The sequence below is a fragment of the Diabrotica virgifera genome, chromosome 1 (genome assembly GCF_917563875.1).
Source record: "Diabrotica virgifera virgifera chromosome 1, PGI_DIABVI_V3a".
In the NCBI taxonomy this organism is placed as follows: domain Eukaryota; kingdom Metazoa; phylum Arthropoda; class Insecta; order Coleoptera; family Chrysomelidae; genus Diabrotica; species Diabrotica virgifera.
Window position 1 is genome coordinate 50655989 of NC_065443.1, and position 14321 is coordinate 50670309.

The 14321-nt window shown below is 34.1% G+C and overlaps 1 protein-coding gene across 1 annotated transcript in view; it reads right to left on the reverse strand.

Annotated features, from left to right (window-relative positions):
- Positions 1 to 12392, reverse strand: part of LOC114325550 (U4/U6 small nuclear ribonucleoprotein Prp4) — a 48757-nt gene extending 36365 nt beyond the window's left edge. Inside the window, exons 1-2 of the mRNA XM_050656186.1 lie at positions 12131 to 12392; positions 11851 to 12055 (exon numbers count right to left, since the gene is read on the reverse strand). Of these exons, the coding sequence (XP_050512143.1) occupies positions 11851 to 12055; positions 12131 to 12290 (365 nt within the window). The 5' untranslated portion in view covers positions 12291 to 12392. The remainder of the gene's footprint in view (positions 1 to 11850; positions 12056 to 12130) is intronic.
- Between the last annotated feature and the right edge of the window lie 1929 nt (positions 12393 to 14321).

A 14321-nucleotide genomic window follows, 5' to 3' on the forward strand; every position in this document is an offset into this window, starting at 1 on the left:
AATGACAAATAATGAGGTTTCGAATAAAAGATTATAACACAAGGATGGTATGTAATTTAACACAAGATGAGTAATTTAACATCGGACTTCAGTTTTAGAGTTGCAACCGCAAGTATCTGTTTTAAAGTGACTCAAAGTATGATATAAATGTAAATGAATATGATCCAAAATTAGTAAAATCGTATATGAATCGACGCAAAGTTACACGAAGAGTTAAAATATCGACTTCCAGTTCTACTTTCGATTACTTTGGATGAAAACCTAGGACTTACGAAGTCCAATTACTTGTTAACACATGCTCTTGTGAACATGAACGGAAAGAAATAACACGAGTAGCGTTCATCAGCAAATCATCAACGGCTGATAGCAAAACTCTACGAAATTATATCACTCAAATATCATATATACATATACGTTATAGTCTAAGATCCGAATATAGGTCGACCTGCACCCATCTGCTTTCCGGATGAGACATTTTTTTATTAAATTTCATACATAGACAAAAACGACTTGCATGGCTTGCCTATCAAATTCGTGTCATAGCTATCCTTAAGGTGGGGTGAGCTTAGAGTTTGAAATAAATATTTCAAGCATATTTTTTTGAATTTTTTTTGAACTTATAATGGAATTCTTAAAATCCCATGGACTGATCGGGTCACAAATGAGGAGGTCCTTACAGAAGAATGGGGAAAAACCGAGAAGTATTAACCACCATCAAATCTCAAAAGTTGGAATACTTTGGACACATTATGCGAAATTAATCCAGATATGCCCTCCTACAAGCCATTCTGCAAGGAAAAATATTTGGAAAGCGAGGTCCAGGAAGAAGAAGAACATCCTGGTTAAAGAACCTCAGAACCTGGTTCAACTCAGCATATGTGAAGCTTTCCTGCATTGCTGCAGATAAAATAAAGATTGCCATGCCATGGTGATCGCCAACATTCGTCACGGACAGGCACAGCAAGAAGAAGAGGATAGAATTATTTTATTTTTAAATTAAATAAGCATATTCACTATAATCGTTGATTGATATATTTGACGGCCTCTAATATCTCAATCAACGCTATAATTCAATGATTTAAAAAAAAATAAGGAAAAATATTAAAAAATAAGCCAACGCTCAGTGAATCATGTGAAACGAAAAGATCAAAAATATTTTATTAGCTTTATGAGTATTATGAGTTTATCGAGCATAACTCTGTCGAGTTTTTTCAGTTATAACGATTTTTGACTTTTTGGTATTACTCAGAAGTCAAAACAACCAATTTTTTGCTCACGAATGGGTGAAAATCAACATATTTATTATAATAAAAAATACGCATAAACAAAAAAAAATTGTATGTGCAATTTGTTAGCACGTTAAAAATTCGGTTAAAATTCACATTCTTATTCCAGTCAAAACACAATAATTAACAAGTCGCTGATGTGGCATTTCGATCATCGACCGAGAAACACATTAAATTTTTATTACTGGTGTTGATAACGTGAACGGTATCAAATATCACATCGTGGGCAGCTGTATTGATTTTAAATAATAAAAAATGTGGCAGAGTCTCCAAGAGTTATAACGCCATTGATGATGATGATGAGCAAATACTTTTGAAATTACAAAAATGAATAGGTTTTTTTGTATTACAATCAAGATTATCGTTTTCAGGACAAGCAATTATCACCACAAATAGGATGTTTTGAACAGGGTTATTCAAAGCAGAGTGCTGCATGCACGATTTTGCAATTGGAATTCGATATTTGGTAATCGAAATTACAATTCATGCTTAAATTTAATTGCTAATCACTATTTTCGTACCAAAAACCGGTTTAATGGCGATTGCTATAATAGCCCTATCTATACCTATAACCCATCTGCACACTAATGGAACGCAGATTCAGATAGAGCGCGTTAAACAGTCTTGCTACCTGGGAACTATTATAAATAATGAGCAGTAGAGCAAAAAAGTTGAAAATGGTGGAGGTATTTAGCATCAACGGTTCTCCTTTAAAATCAATATGACGGCTAACCCTTCAGCGGAATTCAGTCGCAATTTTAAATTTACACCACTATTGACCTCCCCTAAAGGTTAGAATTATAAAATTTGGGGCAGCTCGGAAACAAGATTCAATTCAATAATTATGCTCCCCCACCCCTTTTTAATATATTCCCGCTAACTCGGAAAATATCAACCGCACGAAAAAAATTGTCAAAAAGAAATAATTGCAGGAAATCATATTTGAAACAATTTTAAATATTCGTAAAAAAAATGAAAGAGATCAAAATTCAAAATTATGTAAAAGTTAATTCTATCTACTAAGTTCTATTTTTGTATTATAGGTACCTACATTTTTGTCGTAAAACTCATAATTAACGAGACAATTCAATAGTTATGCTCTAACTCTAACCTCTAACTGTCACTATTTCCCCCCATAACTTGGAAAATATCGACATCATTAAATAGTTATTTTCCTAACTAGTGCGGAAAGTGATAATTTCACGCACGAGACTGTCGTTGACCCGAACGACGCGATAGCGGAGTTCGGGCAGGCATTCGAGTGCGAGGAACACACTTTCCGCACGAGTTAGGAATAATATTTATTCTAGGGCCGTACGTTTGGAAAAAGCCACAAAAAAATAGAGTTATATCAATTTTTATTTAGAAGTGAAAATACACAAATCAATTATTTGACAAGGTTGTCAAAAACAAACTTTCAATATTAGTTTATTGCATGTATTATAATATATTATAATGCAATATTACAAGGTATTTGACTTTCTCGCAAGTCGTGCGTGAAAGTGCAACTTTCGGAAAAGAAATGCGTGCGTGAATCTTGAGTACCATGGTTGGATTATAACCGTTCACTGTACACTCGTCACCTCATCTGTCATTCTGCCTGGCATAATGACGGAGTAGTTACATTCGCGGTCGGACGGACCGATGGACAGACAGCCTTGGTCTAATTTCTCATCTTTAGTACCATCCTTGGATTATAAGCTTTCATTTGACACCTCATTTGTCATTCTACCTGGTACAGTGACGGAGGAGTTATATTCGCGGTCAGGCACACCGACGGATCAAATTTCTCATCTTTAGTACCATCGTTGGATTATAACCATTCATTCGACACGTCATTAGTCATTCTACCTGGCATATTGACGGAGTAGTTACATTCGCGGTCGGACGGACCGATGGACAGACAGCCTTGGTCTAATTTCTCATCTTTAGTACCATCCTTGGATTATAAGCTTTCATTCGACACCTCATTTGTCATTCTACCTGGTACAGTGACGGGGGAGTTATATCCGCGGTCAAGCAGACCGACGGACCAAATTGCTCATCTTTAGTACCATTGTTAAATTATAATCGTTAATTCGACACCCCATTTGTCACTAATCCTGGCATAATGACGGAGTCGTTACATTCGCGGTCGGACGTACAGATGAACAGACAGCCTTGGTCAAATTTCTCATCTTTAGTACCATCCTTGGTTATAAGCTTTCACTGGACACCTTATTGGTCATTCTACCTGGTACAGTGACGGAGGAGTTATATTTGCGGTCAGCCAGACAGACGGACCAAATTCGTTGGGATATAACCGTTCATTCGACATCCCTTTTGTCAATCTACCTGGCATAATGACGGAGTAGTTACATTCGCGGTCGGACGGACCGATGGACAGACAGCCTTGGTCTAATTTCTCATCTTTAGTACCATCTTTGAATTATAAGCTTTCATTCGACACCTCATTTGTCATTCTACCTGGTACAGTGACGGGGGAGTTATATTCGCGGTCAAGCAGACAGACGGACCAAATTGCTCATCTTTAGTACCATCGTTGAGTTATAACCGTTCATTCGACACCCCATTTGTCAATCTACCTGGCATATTGACGGAGTAGTTACATTCGCGGTCGGACGGACCGATGGACAGACAGCCTTGGTCAAATTTCTCAACCTTAGTACCATCCTTGGTTATAAGCTTTCATTCGACACCTTATTTGTCATTCTACCTGGTACAGTGACGGAAGACTTATATTCGCGGTCAGGCAGACCGACGGACCAAATTGCTCATCTTTAGTACCATCGTTGGAATATAACCGTTCATTCGACACCCCATTTGTCAATCTACCTGGCATAATGACGGAGTAGTTACATTCGCGGTCGGACGGACCGATGGACAGACAGCCTTTGTCTAATTTCTCATATTTAGTACCATCCTTGGATTATAAGCTTTCATTCGACACCTCATTTGTCATTCTACCTGGTACAGTGATGGAGGAGTTATATTCGTGGTCAAGCAGACCGACGGACCAAATTGCTCATCTGTAGTACCATTGTTGGATTATAACCGTTCATTCGACCCCTCATGTGTCATTCTACCTGGCATAATGACGGAGTAGTTATATGCGCGGTCGGACGTACCGACGGACAGACAGTCTAAATTTCTCATCTTTAGTACCATCCTTGGATTATAAGCATTCATTTGACAACTTTATTCGGCAAAAATATTTCTTGGGGATTTTTTGCGGGGATATTTTGTCAAAAAAAAATTGTGGGGATTATCTGTCCGGGATTTTTTGTGGGGATTATTTGTCCGGGGATTATTTGTGGGGATTATTTGTGAGGATTATTTGTGGGGATTTTTTGTCCTTGGATTTTTGTCCGGGGATAATTTGTGGGGATTTTTTGTCCGGGATTATTTGTCCGGGGATTATTTGTCCGGACCCCTAATAAACTCATATTTGTCAAGTACCGAAATTTCCTAAGGAAAGTTTCAAACGGGCCATTACGCTCCTGAATTTTTGATGTTTATTTAATTTTTTTCGTAGCGCCATCTTATACATAATTGCTACATTAACAGAGCTTAGATTCTTACAGATTCCTATACTTTTTGTGTATTATATGTACAAGATTTACGTTTCACATGCCAATTTCTATTAATTCCAGAAATTTATTTTAAAAGTACACCACGCAAAAAGTACTTTATTAATTCACATTTTTTTAACGTTACATCCTTCCGTTACATATAGGCTAGTGCTAAACGGACTTTTATCATGAAATTCATTTAAATACTTGAGTAATTTAGATATAAACGCTCTTATATTTATTGAGAAAAAAGCAAAACTTTCACATTTTTTTATAAACAATACACAACAGGTAGGGTAGCAAAAATATGGCTGTAATTAGCGAGATATATTGTTAGTAGGGTAAGCATTTTTCGGTATACATATATGCTCTAGATTATGAGTGGTGTACTTTATAAAGGTGATGGGATCGCCTATACTTGTAACATTACCAATGGCCGGCCTTAATGAGTTAGCTAATCGAAGAGTTCTAGGAATAAATGTGTTGTAAGAATAATTGAATCTATGACAAGAGACATAAAAGGTTTGCACCTGCCTAGTCGAACGACTGGGGACAAATAGAGATATTTTGGAGAGAAGCTCGGGGCAATTACACAGCCCGTTGATAATTTTAAAGAAAATTATTAAGTCTCTTTGTTTTCTGCGTACCTCAAGAGGAGGTAAGTTCAGTATGCGCTCTAATACAGAATAGTCATAGTATACATGCATCTTAGTAGCAGTATATCTTAGAAAATTGTGTTGGACAGCCTCAAGTTTCAGTTTATGAGTAAAGTAATAGGGGGACCAAATTGTGGAACAGTAATCGAAATGAGATCTAACCAGGGAGAAATGAAGGGATTTAATAGCTGAGATGTTTGTAAAGTCTCTGGTGGTTCTTTTTATAAAGCCAAGCATCCTCATAGACTTCTGTATTGTACTGGAAATGTGTGATTTATAGCTAAGGACGGAGTCAAGGATCACACCTAGATCCCTAGTTTCAGAGGCAGAATGTAAGGTCAGATTATTTATACTATATTCGAAGATGATTGGATGATGAGTTCGATGGAAACGAAGAATATGGCATTTGGATGTATTCAAACACATACCATTTTGCATACACCAGTTAGATAGGCGATCAATATCACCTTGTAGACTAAGTGAATCAGCCTCACATGTGATTATTTTAAAACATTTTAAATCATCAGCGAATAACAAAGTTTCACCCACTTGGAAACAGGGTATTAGATCATTGATAAATATATTAAACAACAGAGGTCCCAAGTGTGATCCTTGTGGTACAACTGAGGTAACAGAGATGGTATGAGAATAGTAATGATTAACCCTGACAATTTGCGATCTTTGCGTAAGATAGCTCTTGAGTCACTTCAATATAAGGCCATCAACTCCGTATAAATAAAGTTTATGAATCAAGAGCTCATGATTAACTTTATCGAAAGCTTTGGAAAAGTCAGTATATACAGAGTCAACTTGTAAACCCCTCTCAAGAGCATCTGTCAAAAAATCAACATATGTTATGATACCCAATTCTGCAGATTTTTTGGATGTAAATCCAAATTGTTGGGCCCCTATAATTGGCGAGAAGTCATAACTTAAATAATCGGAAATAATGCTTTCAAAAACTTTAGGAATAGCACTAAGAATAGAAATGGGACGATAGTTACCTATATCCGATTTTCGACCTGATTTATATATTGGAGTGACATAAGAGTTTTTCCAGTAGTCTGGAAATTCCCCTGTTAATAGAGACTTATTAAATATATAAAAAAGTGGGCGCAATAGAACGAAGCTGAATGTTTTAAGGAAAGTATGGGAATTCCATCAGGACCAGGACCTTTGTTGGTATTGAGTTCAGACAGTTTTTCAAAAATTTTTGAAATTTCAATGTGATAATTAAACACATTAACCAAAGGTGAAATCTGGGTTACATGAGGATGTAAGGATTGGTTTGTATAGACGGAAGAGAATTGGTTAGCAAAAAGATTAGCAATATCAGTTCCATTAAAGGCAGTACGATCTCCAAGAGTCATTGTATTAGGTATAGAGTTATTTTCCCTTTTACTACTTACAAATTTCCAAAAGCATTTAACGTTATTAATAATAGAATGTTCGGTACGTTGAATGTAATCGACATAACACTGTCTTGATAAAAGTTTATATCTAGTTCTTAAGTTACTAAATGCTGCATAACTTTCTGGACACCTTGTGCTCTTTTATATCTCGTGCGCTGATTTCTTCTCGTGAAGCAACTTCTTCAGCTCAGAGGAGTACCAGCATGGATATTTCTTATCACAGATTTTTTTTAGCGGAACAAAACGATCAATGATGGAATAAAAAATGTCGTAAAATACAGAAACCACGTCAGAGAGCTCTTTTCCTTGAAGTGCGCCATCCCAATTAATTGCTTCGAGGGAAGATCGAATTGCTGCATAGTCAGCATGAACAAAGTCATAATAATACTCTTCGCCAGATGAATGATCATTTGTGATTTTGAGTGGCAAACTGCATTCAAGCGGAGGATAATGTGTGTCAACTGGAATTAAAGTGTCGATAGCCTTCAATACATCAATACCCAATAGAGATAAAATGAGATCAAGTGTAACTCCTCTATCGTTGGTTATTTCGTTGGTCTGGAAGAGATTGAAAAAAGCACAAATATTGGATATAGTTTCAATAGAATCAGCTTCGGATTGTGTAGCTGTAGGCTGAGGAGAAGCAAGGAACAATAATCATCGACATCCCAAACTGCAGATGGAAGATTAAAATCACCCAATAGAAAAAGGTTTGCTCTATCGTATTGCTCGCTTATAGTGATAAGCTGTTCAAAGTACGATTGGTATAAAGTAGCTATAGATTTAGGTGGAAAATATACTGAACCGATTATAGATTTGTTATTAAAGAGAACAAGCTTTTTCTGATAGGGAGTTTGATCAGATAGGAAAAATATTTTATTTGCCTGGCCTAATTCAACTTTGTTTCTTAAGATTTGATGCACTTCGCGAGCCGAGGAAAGAACGACTTTAATTGGTCTATGTCCGTTTTTATTTTTCTTCCCAAAACGAAGATATGTTTACTGTTGACACTTATCGCACCTTCACTCGCTCCAGATAAAAGTGTTTTTATTTGATTAATATCCTCAGTTAAAGTTGATGGTTCTGGGAGATTGAAGATAAGTAAATTATTTGACCTTTTTTGGCGTTCGTGTAGCTCGTTTATGATGTAGTCGGTTATTGGAAAGTTACTCTTGTTATCTTTTAGCATCTGGATTTCAGCTTTGAGTAAGGTAATTTCGCACTTCAGGTTTTCAACTTCTCTTAGAATTTTGGGCACACTTTTGAATGACAGTCGGCAATCAGAAAAAAAGTAGAACACGTTCTCTTCTGGATTACAACAGCTCGAAGTTCAGAAGCACTTAAGCCAGTACATCCTTCGGTCGGATGGAGAATATTATGACAGCTGTCACAAGCCACTGATTTATCAATGATATCTTCATTGCACTTTGAACACTTATTTGCAGCCATAATGCCAATTTCACTGGGCTAATATAATGTGAGTAGATCAGTGCTAATATTCCTGGACTAATAAACCTATCACCTCAATTAAGTTGTTATCAGTTGGCACTTTTTTGGCTTAATTAGTAGCTTTTTATAAGGAGTATACACAATAGATGAAATAATATTATCAAATATTGATTGGACTTGCAAACAAAAACAAGAAAATTAATCACTTCAACGAATGTAGATACATTTGAAGAACAATACACAAAAAGAACGAAAATTTTTAATAAGTTTAAACCACTTTAAATCCAATAATTCGAGCAGAGATCAAAAAACACTGGTTAACTTGACTAACGACTTAATAATAATAATTAGCTAAATAAAAAAAATCTTGATACTTATTTTGTTTTGATTTCAATGCCATTTCTTTTATTAAGTATAAATATAAACAATGTACTAACTATTAAATAGAATAGAATATTTTATTTCTATTCATTCTTTTAGAATTTTTTCACACAGAGTATTCAGTAAATAAGTTAACAGATTAATATTTATTGCTTCCAGACGTTTGTTTAAAGATATAGGACAATGTTTTATTGTTTGTTATTTTGTATAAAACTGCTAGCAATATTATTAAGGCTGTGAGTGATAAAAACGAAATGAAAAGTATGCGATAAAAGTAATATACAAATTCTTTTTCATTCTAAAACAGGGTATATTTTTATATCCGTGAACTTCAAACAACGACGGATGTGCACTTATAGCCCCCTGCCCCCTGTTGTATACCGTCATAATGAGCAAAGTCCCCCCTCCCCCTCTTCAACGACGTAGTTTATGGATGCTCCCCTATCTAAGATGCTTGAAAAGATTTGGGGAGTTGTTTGATACCCTTTGAAAAAGTTTGCACACTTTCATTGACTCCAAAAATGTGAAGTAACTGATACCGCTTTAGTAAAAGAAAGATTTTCTGATTTAAAACAAATTGATTTTGAACATGGATGATGCAGCCAATGTTAGAGGTTTTGTCTGATATATCAAATGTGCAGTATCAAGAACTCGCAGAATTACAAAATAATGAGTTAGGTAAAAATTTATTTAATAAACAAGGAACGATGACACGGCTTTGCGAGGAAACAGAAATCAAATAACCGAATCCAACCAAATGTGCAAGAAAACTATTACTACCATTTCCATCTTCATATTTAGCTTAATGTGAATTCAGTGCTGTAAATGATTTTGTGTGAACACAACGTAAAACTTGAGACTGAAGCTAACCAAATTGGAACCTAATATAAAATCTCTGTGCAGAAAGCATCAAGTATGTACAAGAATCTCACCAAAGTAAAATAATAAATTAATGTAGCAAAATATTTGAACAATATAATTTTTTATTACTAAAAATTATATATGTAACATAGGAGGGGTGCATAGGAATTTAAGAAAGACTAGGGGGGGCAGGGGGCATGGCCCAAAAAAGGTTGGAAAACACTGAGTTTAACTAGACTTTGTCTAGTTAAACAATGGTAATACCGTCAATATAAAAAATATTTGAATTATCTGTAGAGTAACAGAGTAACTATAGACACAATGTATCAAAATAATTCCCATGTTTGAAAAACTACACTGTAACTGTTGTTACAATTTTATTCGCGCACTGGCTGGTAAGTTCTGATCATTTTGTGCAGGTAGATACTACATGTGTGTCAGATAAAAACATTGTATTGTCCTTTTCATGATCATTTTTCAGTGCGTAACAAATGATAGGAAAAAGGGTAAGTCCGTGATAATACACATTTATGACATTTAATTCTAACATGACATTTTAATTAAATCTGACAGCTGTCACATTTTATTTTCAATTTGGAATAAAAACAAATCAAATGTGTTTCTTGCACTTATAAAATAGTATTTTCTTTGATTTGTATAGTCTTATAAATTATACAGATTATATTTGTAATATTATTATCTAATTAAAAAAAAGTTATTTTTTTATTATGGCGCCATCTATCGACAACTAGAATAACTAGAATAAATGTTATAAAAATGTCACCGACGAAATGTAATCACTGACGTGCCTTTTTTTCTGTCACATACAATTTAATGCGTTAGAAAGAAATCGAAAAACTGTGACGCACTGAAAGATGATCTAGAGAAATACTGTAAGTGCAGTTTAAGACTAGGTATCTGATGAACTTTATATTTATATCAAAAACTGTAACTGCCACAGTTCAAAAACCTATCCTCTATCTAATCAAAAAAGTATACCTTATTCTAAAAGAGGAGCTCAACATTTATTTAATTACTTACTTCTTACACTGAAAAAGTGTCACATGCATATAAAAAAAGAAATCAATATCTTTTTTTATCATTTCTGAAGAATATCATAAATGCTGGTTACAACGTTATTGTTTGCAGGGGACAAAGTGCTTCTACCAGTGTAAAAGCCATGTTGCTCAGTAATAACGAAATTCTTACATAAATGAACCAATTTTTGTGGTTTAAGATAAGTATGTACTTATCTACTGAAGATTTGATAAAACTAGAAATTTCATAAACACTTGTGAAGAACTCTTGTGAATGTAATTGAGACTGGATTTTTGATGTGATCGTTGTGTCCATTGTATAACTGGACTAAGGTTATAAGTGATAATTAACCCTTAACTACAGACATCCAGTATTTTTTACCGGTGGGCATTCCCAAAATGCGGATTTCGTTGGTAACCTCACCACTTACAAGTTCATGTGTCTCCGTACCTCTCGGGCAGTTTGTATAACAGTGCTACTCAAAGCGTGTAGCGTGTATTATCAATATTTTCTTTTGTAGCACACATCAAAAATCTTAACCGGTAAACATTACCGGATGTCTGTTTTAAGTAAGTATTTTTATGTGGGTACTATATTTGTAAATTTGAAATGTTTATATTATTTTTTTGTGTTTTTAGAGAAAAAGTAAAGAAATGGACTGTGGTCGTCATCCTGGACCTTTAACGAAGGTTAAATTTGAAGATAAAAATTTTGAACTGCCATTTAAGCCTATGACAATTTTACCCCTTGCAGATTTTTTCTCATGGATCTAAAAATTTTCGAAAATGCTGTTTTATGTTTCCTTTGTGATTCTCTGTTACGTTTATTTGTTAAAATAAAGTCTAAATTTTTGTTCATAGCATTTATGGCCATTTGTTTCAATAGACCAAAAATTACCCAAAATTTCTGCTTTAATAGATTATTCTCTAAAAATCTTGTATTATATTATTAAAATCACTCATTTTACCATTTTTCTCATATCTAGAGACTCCAAAAAACACATAATGTATCATTTTTTTGTTTTTTATTATTAACTTTATTTTTTACTCTATTTTAGAATGACCAGTAAAAAATACCGGATATCTGTTGTTACGTGGTGATAATGGGATGTCTGTAGTTAAGGGTTAAAAATAGCAATAAGCAAACATACCCGTTTTAAGTAAGTATATATACAGAAATTTATTAATTTTTCTACCTGCTCAGTATATCTCTAAGTCGTGAGCGTCTATCAGCTGGACCTTCTCCAAATAAACAAATTGCTTCACCCAACTGCCTTAAGTTTCTTCTAACTTCAGCATCATCTGTAGACACATTAATTGATCTAGCCTTCCTTCTTCTTTCAAATTCTTCAATTAAAGCTTGTTTATCTCTGGACATAGCATCTTCCAGTTCCATATACTCTTTAAAAATATATTGAACATTATACAACGTGAAACTTATATGTTCACATTATTTGAGAATTACTTGGCACTTACCGGAAGGCTCCTGTACAGGTGAAGCAGCTGCTGGAGCCGATTTTTCCTCATTACTATCTTCACTTTGTGCTTCAAGTCTAGCTTTCTCAGAATCTTCCAAAGAACCATAATGAATTGTTTTGGTCTTTTTCACGTACTGAACTTCTTCTTCGTCGGACATAATGTGTAAATATAAATCTAAGTCTAAAACCAGATTTTAAAATTTTGTTTTGATTTGTTTATATCTTAAGGTTATGTTACAACATAACCCTATTCTAACTAAGAAAATCCTTCTTCTTCTTTTTTTAAATTAGGAATGTTGGAATCATAGAGGTATATATTAACATAGAGTGAGCCTTCACTCCGCGCGTCCTGACGACAAGATCTCTTCGACTGGTTTGCGCTATCTCTTTCTAGCACATTGTACCGAGAAATTAAGATGACATTAAGGTGTGAGTATAGGCACGGAAGAGGAGGACAACTGTCGCAGCTTAATATGCGTAAGAGTGAAACAGCACTAATCCAAAGACAAAAGATGGTGTCGTCACTTCCATAGCCACCTTTACTTTACAAGCCATGAAGTTGAAACTTGGCAACATCTAAGCGTAGACCGGTTAATTCTGACAGTTCTCATTTATTTTTAAATGTTTTTAAATAATATTCACTGTATTTACAGAAAAACTCAAACATTTTACAATATTTCGTGCTCCAAATTATAAAGAATATTAAAAGGTATGTATTAAGATGATTTTAGTTCAATATAATATATTTTTATATAATATATTTTATAGTATAATATATTAATATAATAAACTTACGTGCATATAGAAATGCGTCCACTTAAAATTTTTGTCATTTTTGATGTCTTATATTTACTAAACCTGTTGGCCGATTCAAGTGATTTTTTTAATATGTTATAGCCTGATTCTTTAACAATACCGCTGTAATAATATTGTTGCTAAGCAGTTAATTTTTTATTGTATAACGGGCATTTATAAAATAGTGAAATTAAAACTCAACTATAGCCTCAGGTTTTCTTAACATTCTGTTTTTTATTCATCCTGTCAAAATTTTCAATGTATTTTAAATGTAATCATTTTTTTTTCGAATCTTGAAAAATCTAATAAGTATTTTTGAAAAATTTAAACGCAGAATGAAAGATTACTTTATCACCGAGGGCCGAAAGTCCCTTAGAATGAATATTCCATAGGGTGATGCGAACTTTGAAAAAAAAAGACAGTTTAATTCGTACACCCGGTATATATACAATGAAAATTTACTTATTTAGCAACAATATTATTACAGGGGTATTGTTAAAGAATCAGGCTATAACATATTAAAAAATCAATTTAAATCGGCCAACAGGTTCGGGAAATACGAGACATCAAAAATGACCAAATTTTTGAGTGGGCTGATTTCTATGCACGCAAGTTTATATAAATTTCTTTAAGTTTGGTATTTTACATACGGCATACCTACTTATAATTTTTGTTTTTGTAGATGCCAAGCCGTTGCTGTGTGCCAGAGTGCAAAAGCAATTACGATAGCAGTCTTAAAAAGAATGAACAACCAGAAAGCACTTTTTTATTTCCAAAGGATCCAAAGCTGCGAGAACTTTGTTTACAGTGTATCTACAGGAAAAATTTTGTTATTGGAACATCAGCGGTAGTATGTGCCAAACATTTTTATTCTGATGACATCGAGAGAGTTAGAGAATGGGTAGATAAGGAAGGCAACAAACATGTAGAGAAATTAACGAATCCTAAGTTAAAACCTTCTGCAGTTCCTCGCGGAAAGTGCGAAAAACTTTAAAAGGAAAGGAACAAAATGCAAAATTTTGACGCCTGTCAAAATTTTCAGTGTATTTTAAATGCAATGATTTTTTCGAATTCTGAGAAAACTAATAAGTATTTTTGAAAAATTTAAACGCTGAATGAAAGATTACTTTATTACCGAGGGCCGAAAGTCCCTTAGAATGAATGAAAGGTTGTTTTTGAATGACATATTTGAAACTAAAAATCACACTAAATTTTCTTAATTTTTCGCCCCTGTAACTTATTAAAATAAACATAGAAGTTTTCAGGGACTTTCGGCTCTCGGTCCTAACGTAATCTTTCATTCTGCGTTTAAATTTTTGAAAAATACTCATTAGTTTTCTTAGGATTCGAAAAAAATTAATCCCATGTATATTCTTGTTATTGGTTTTTTTTTT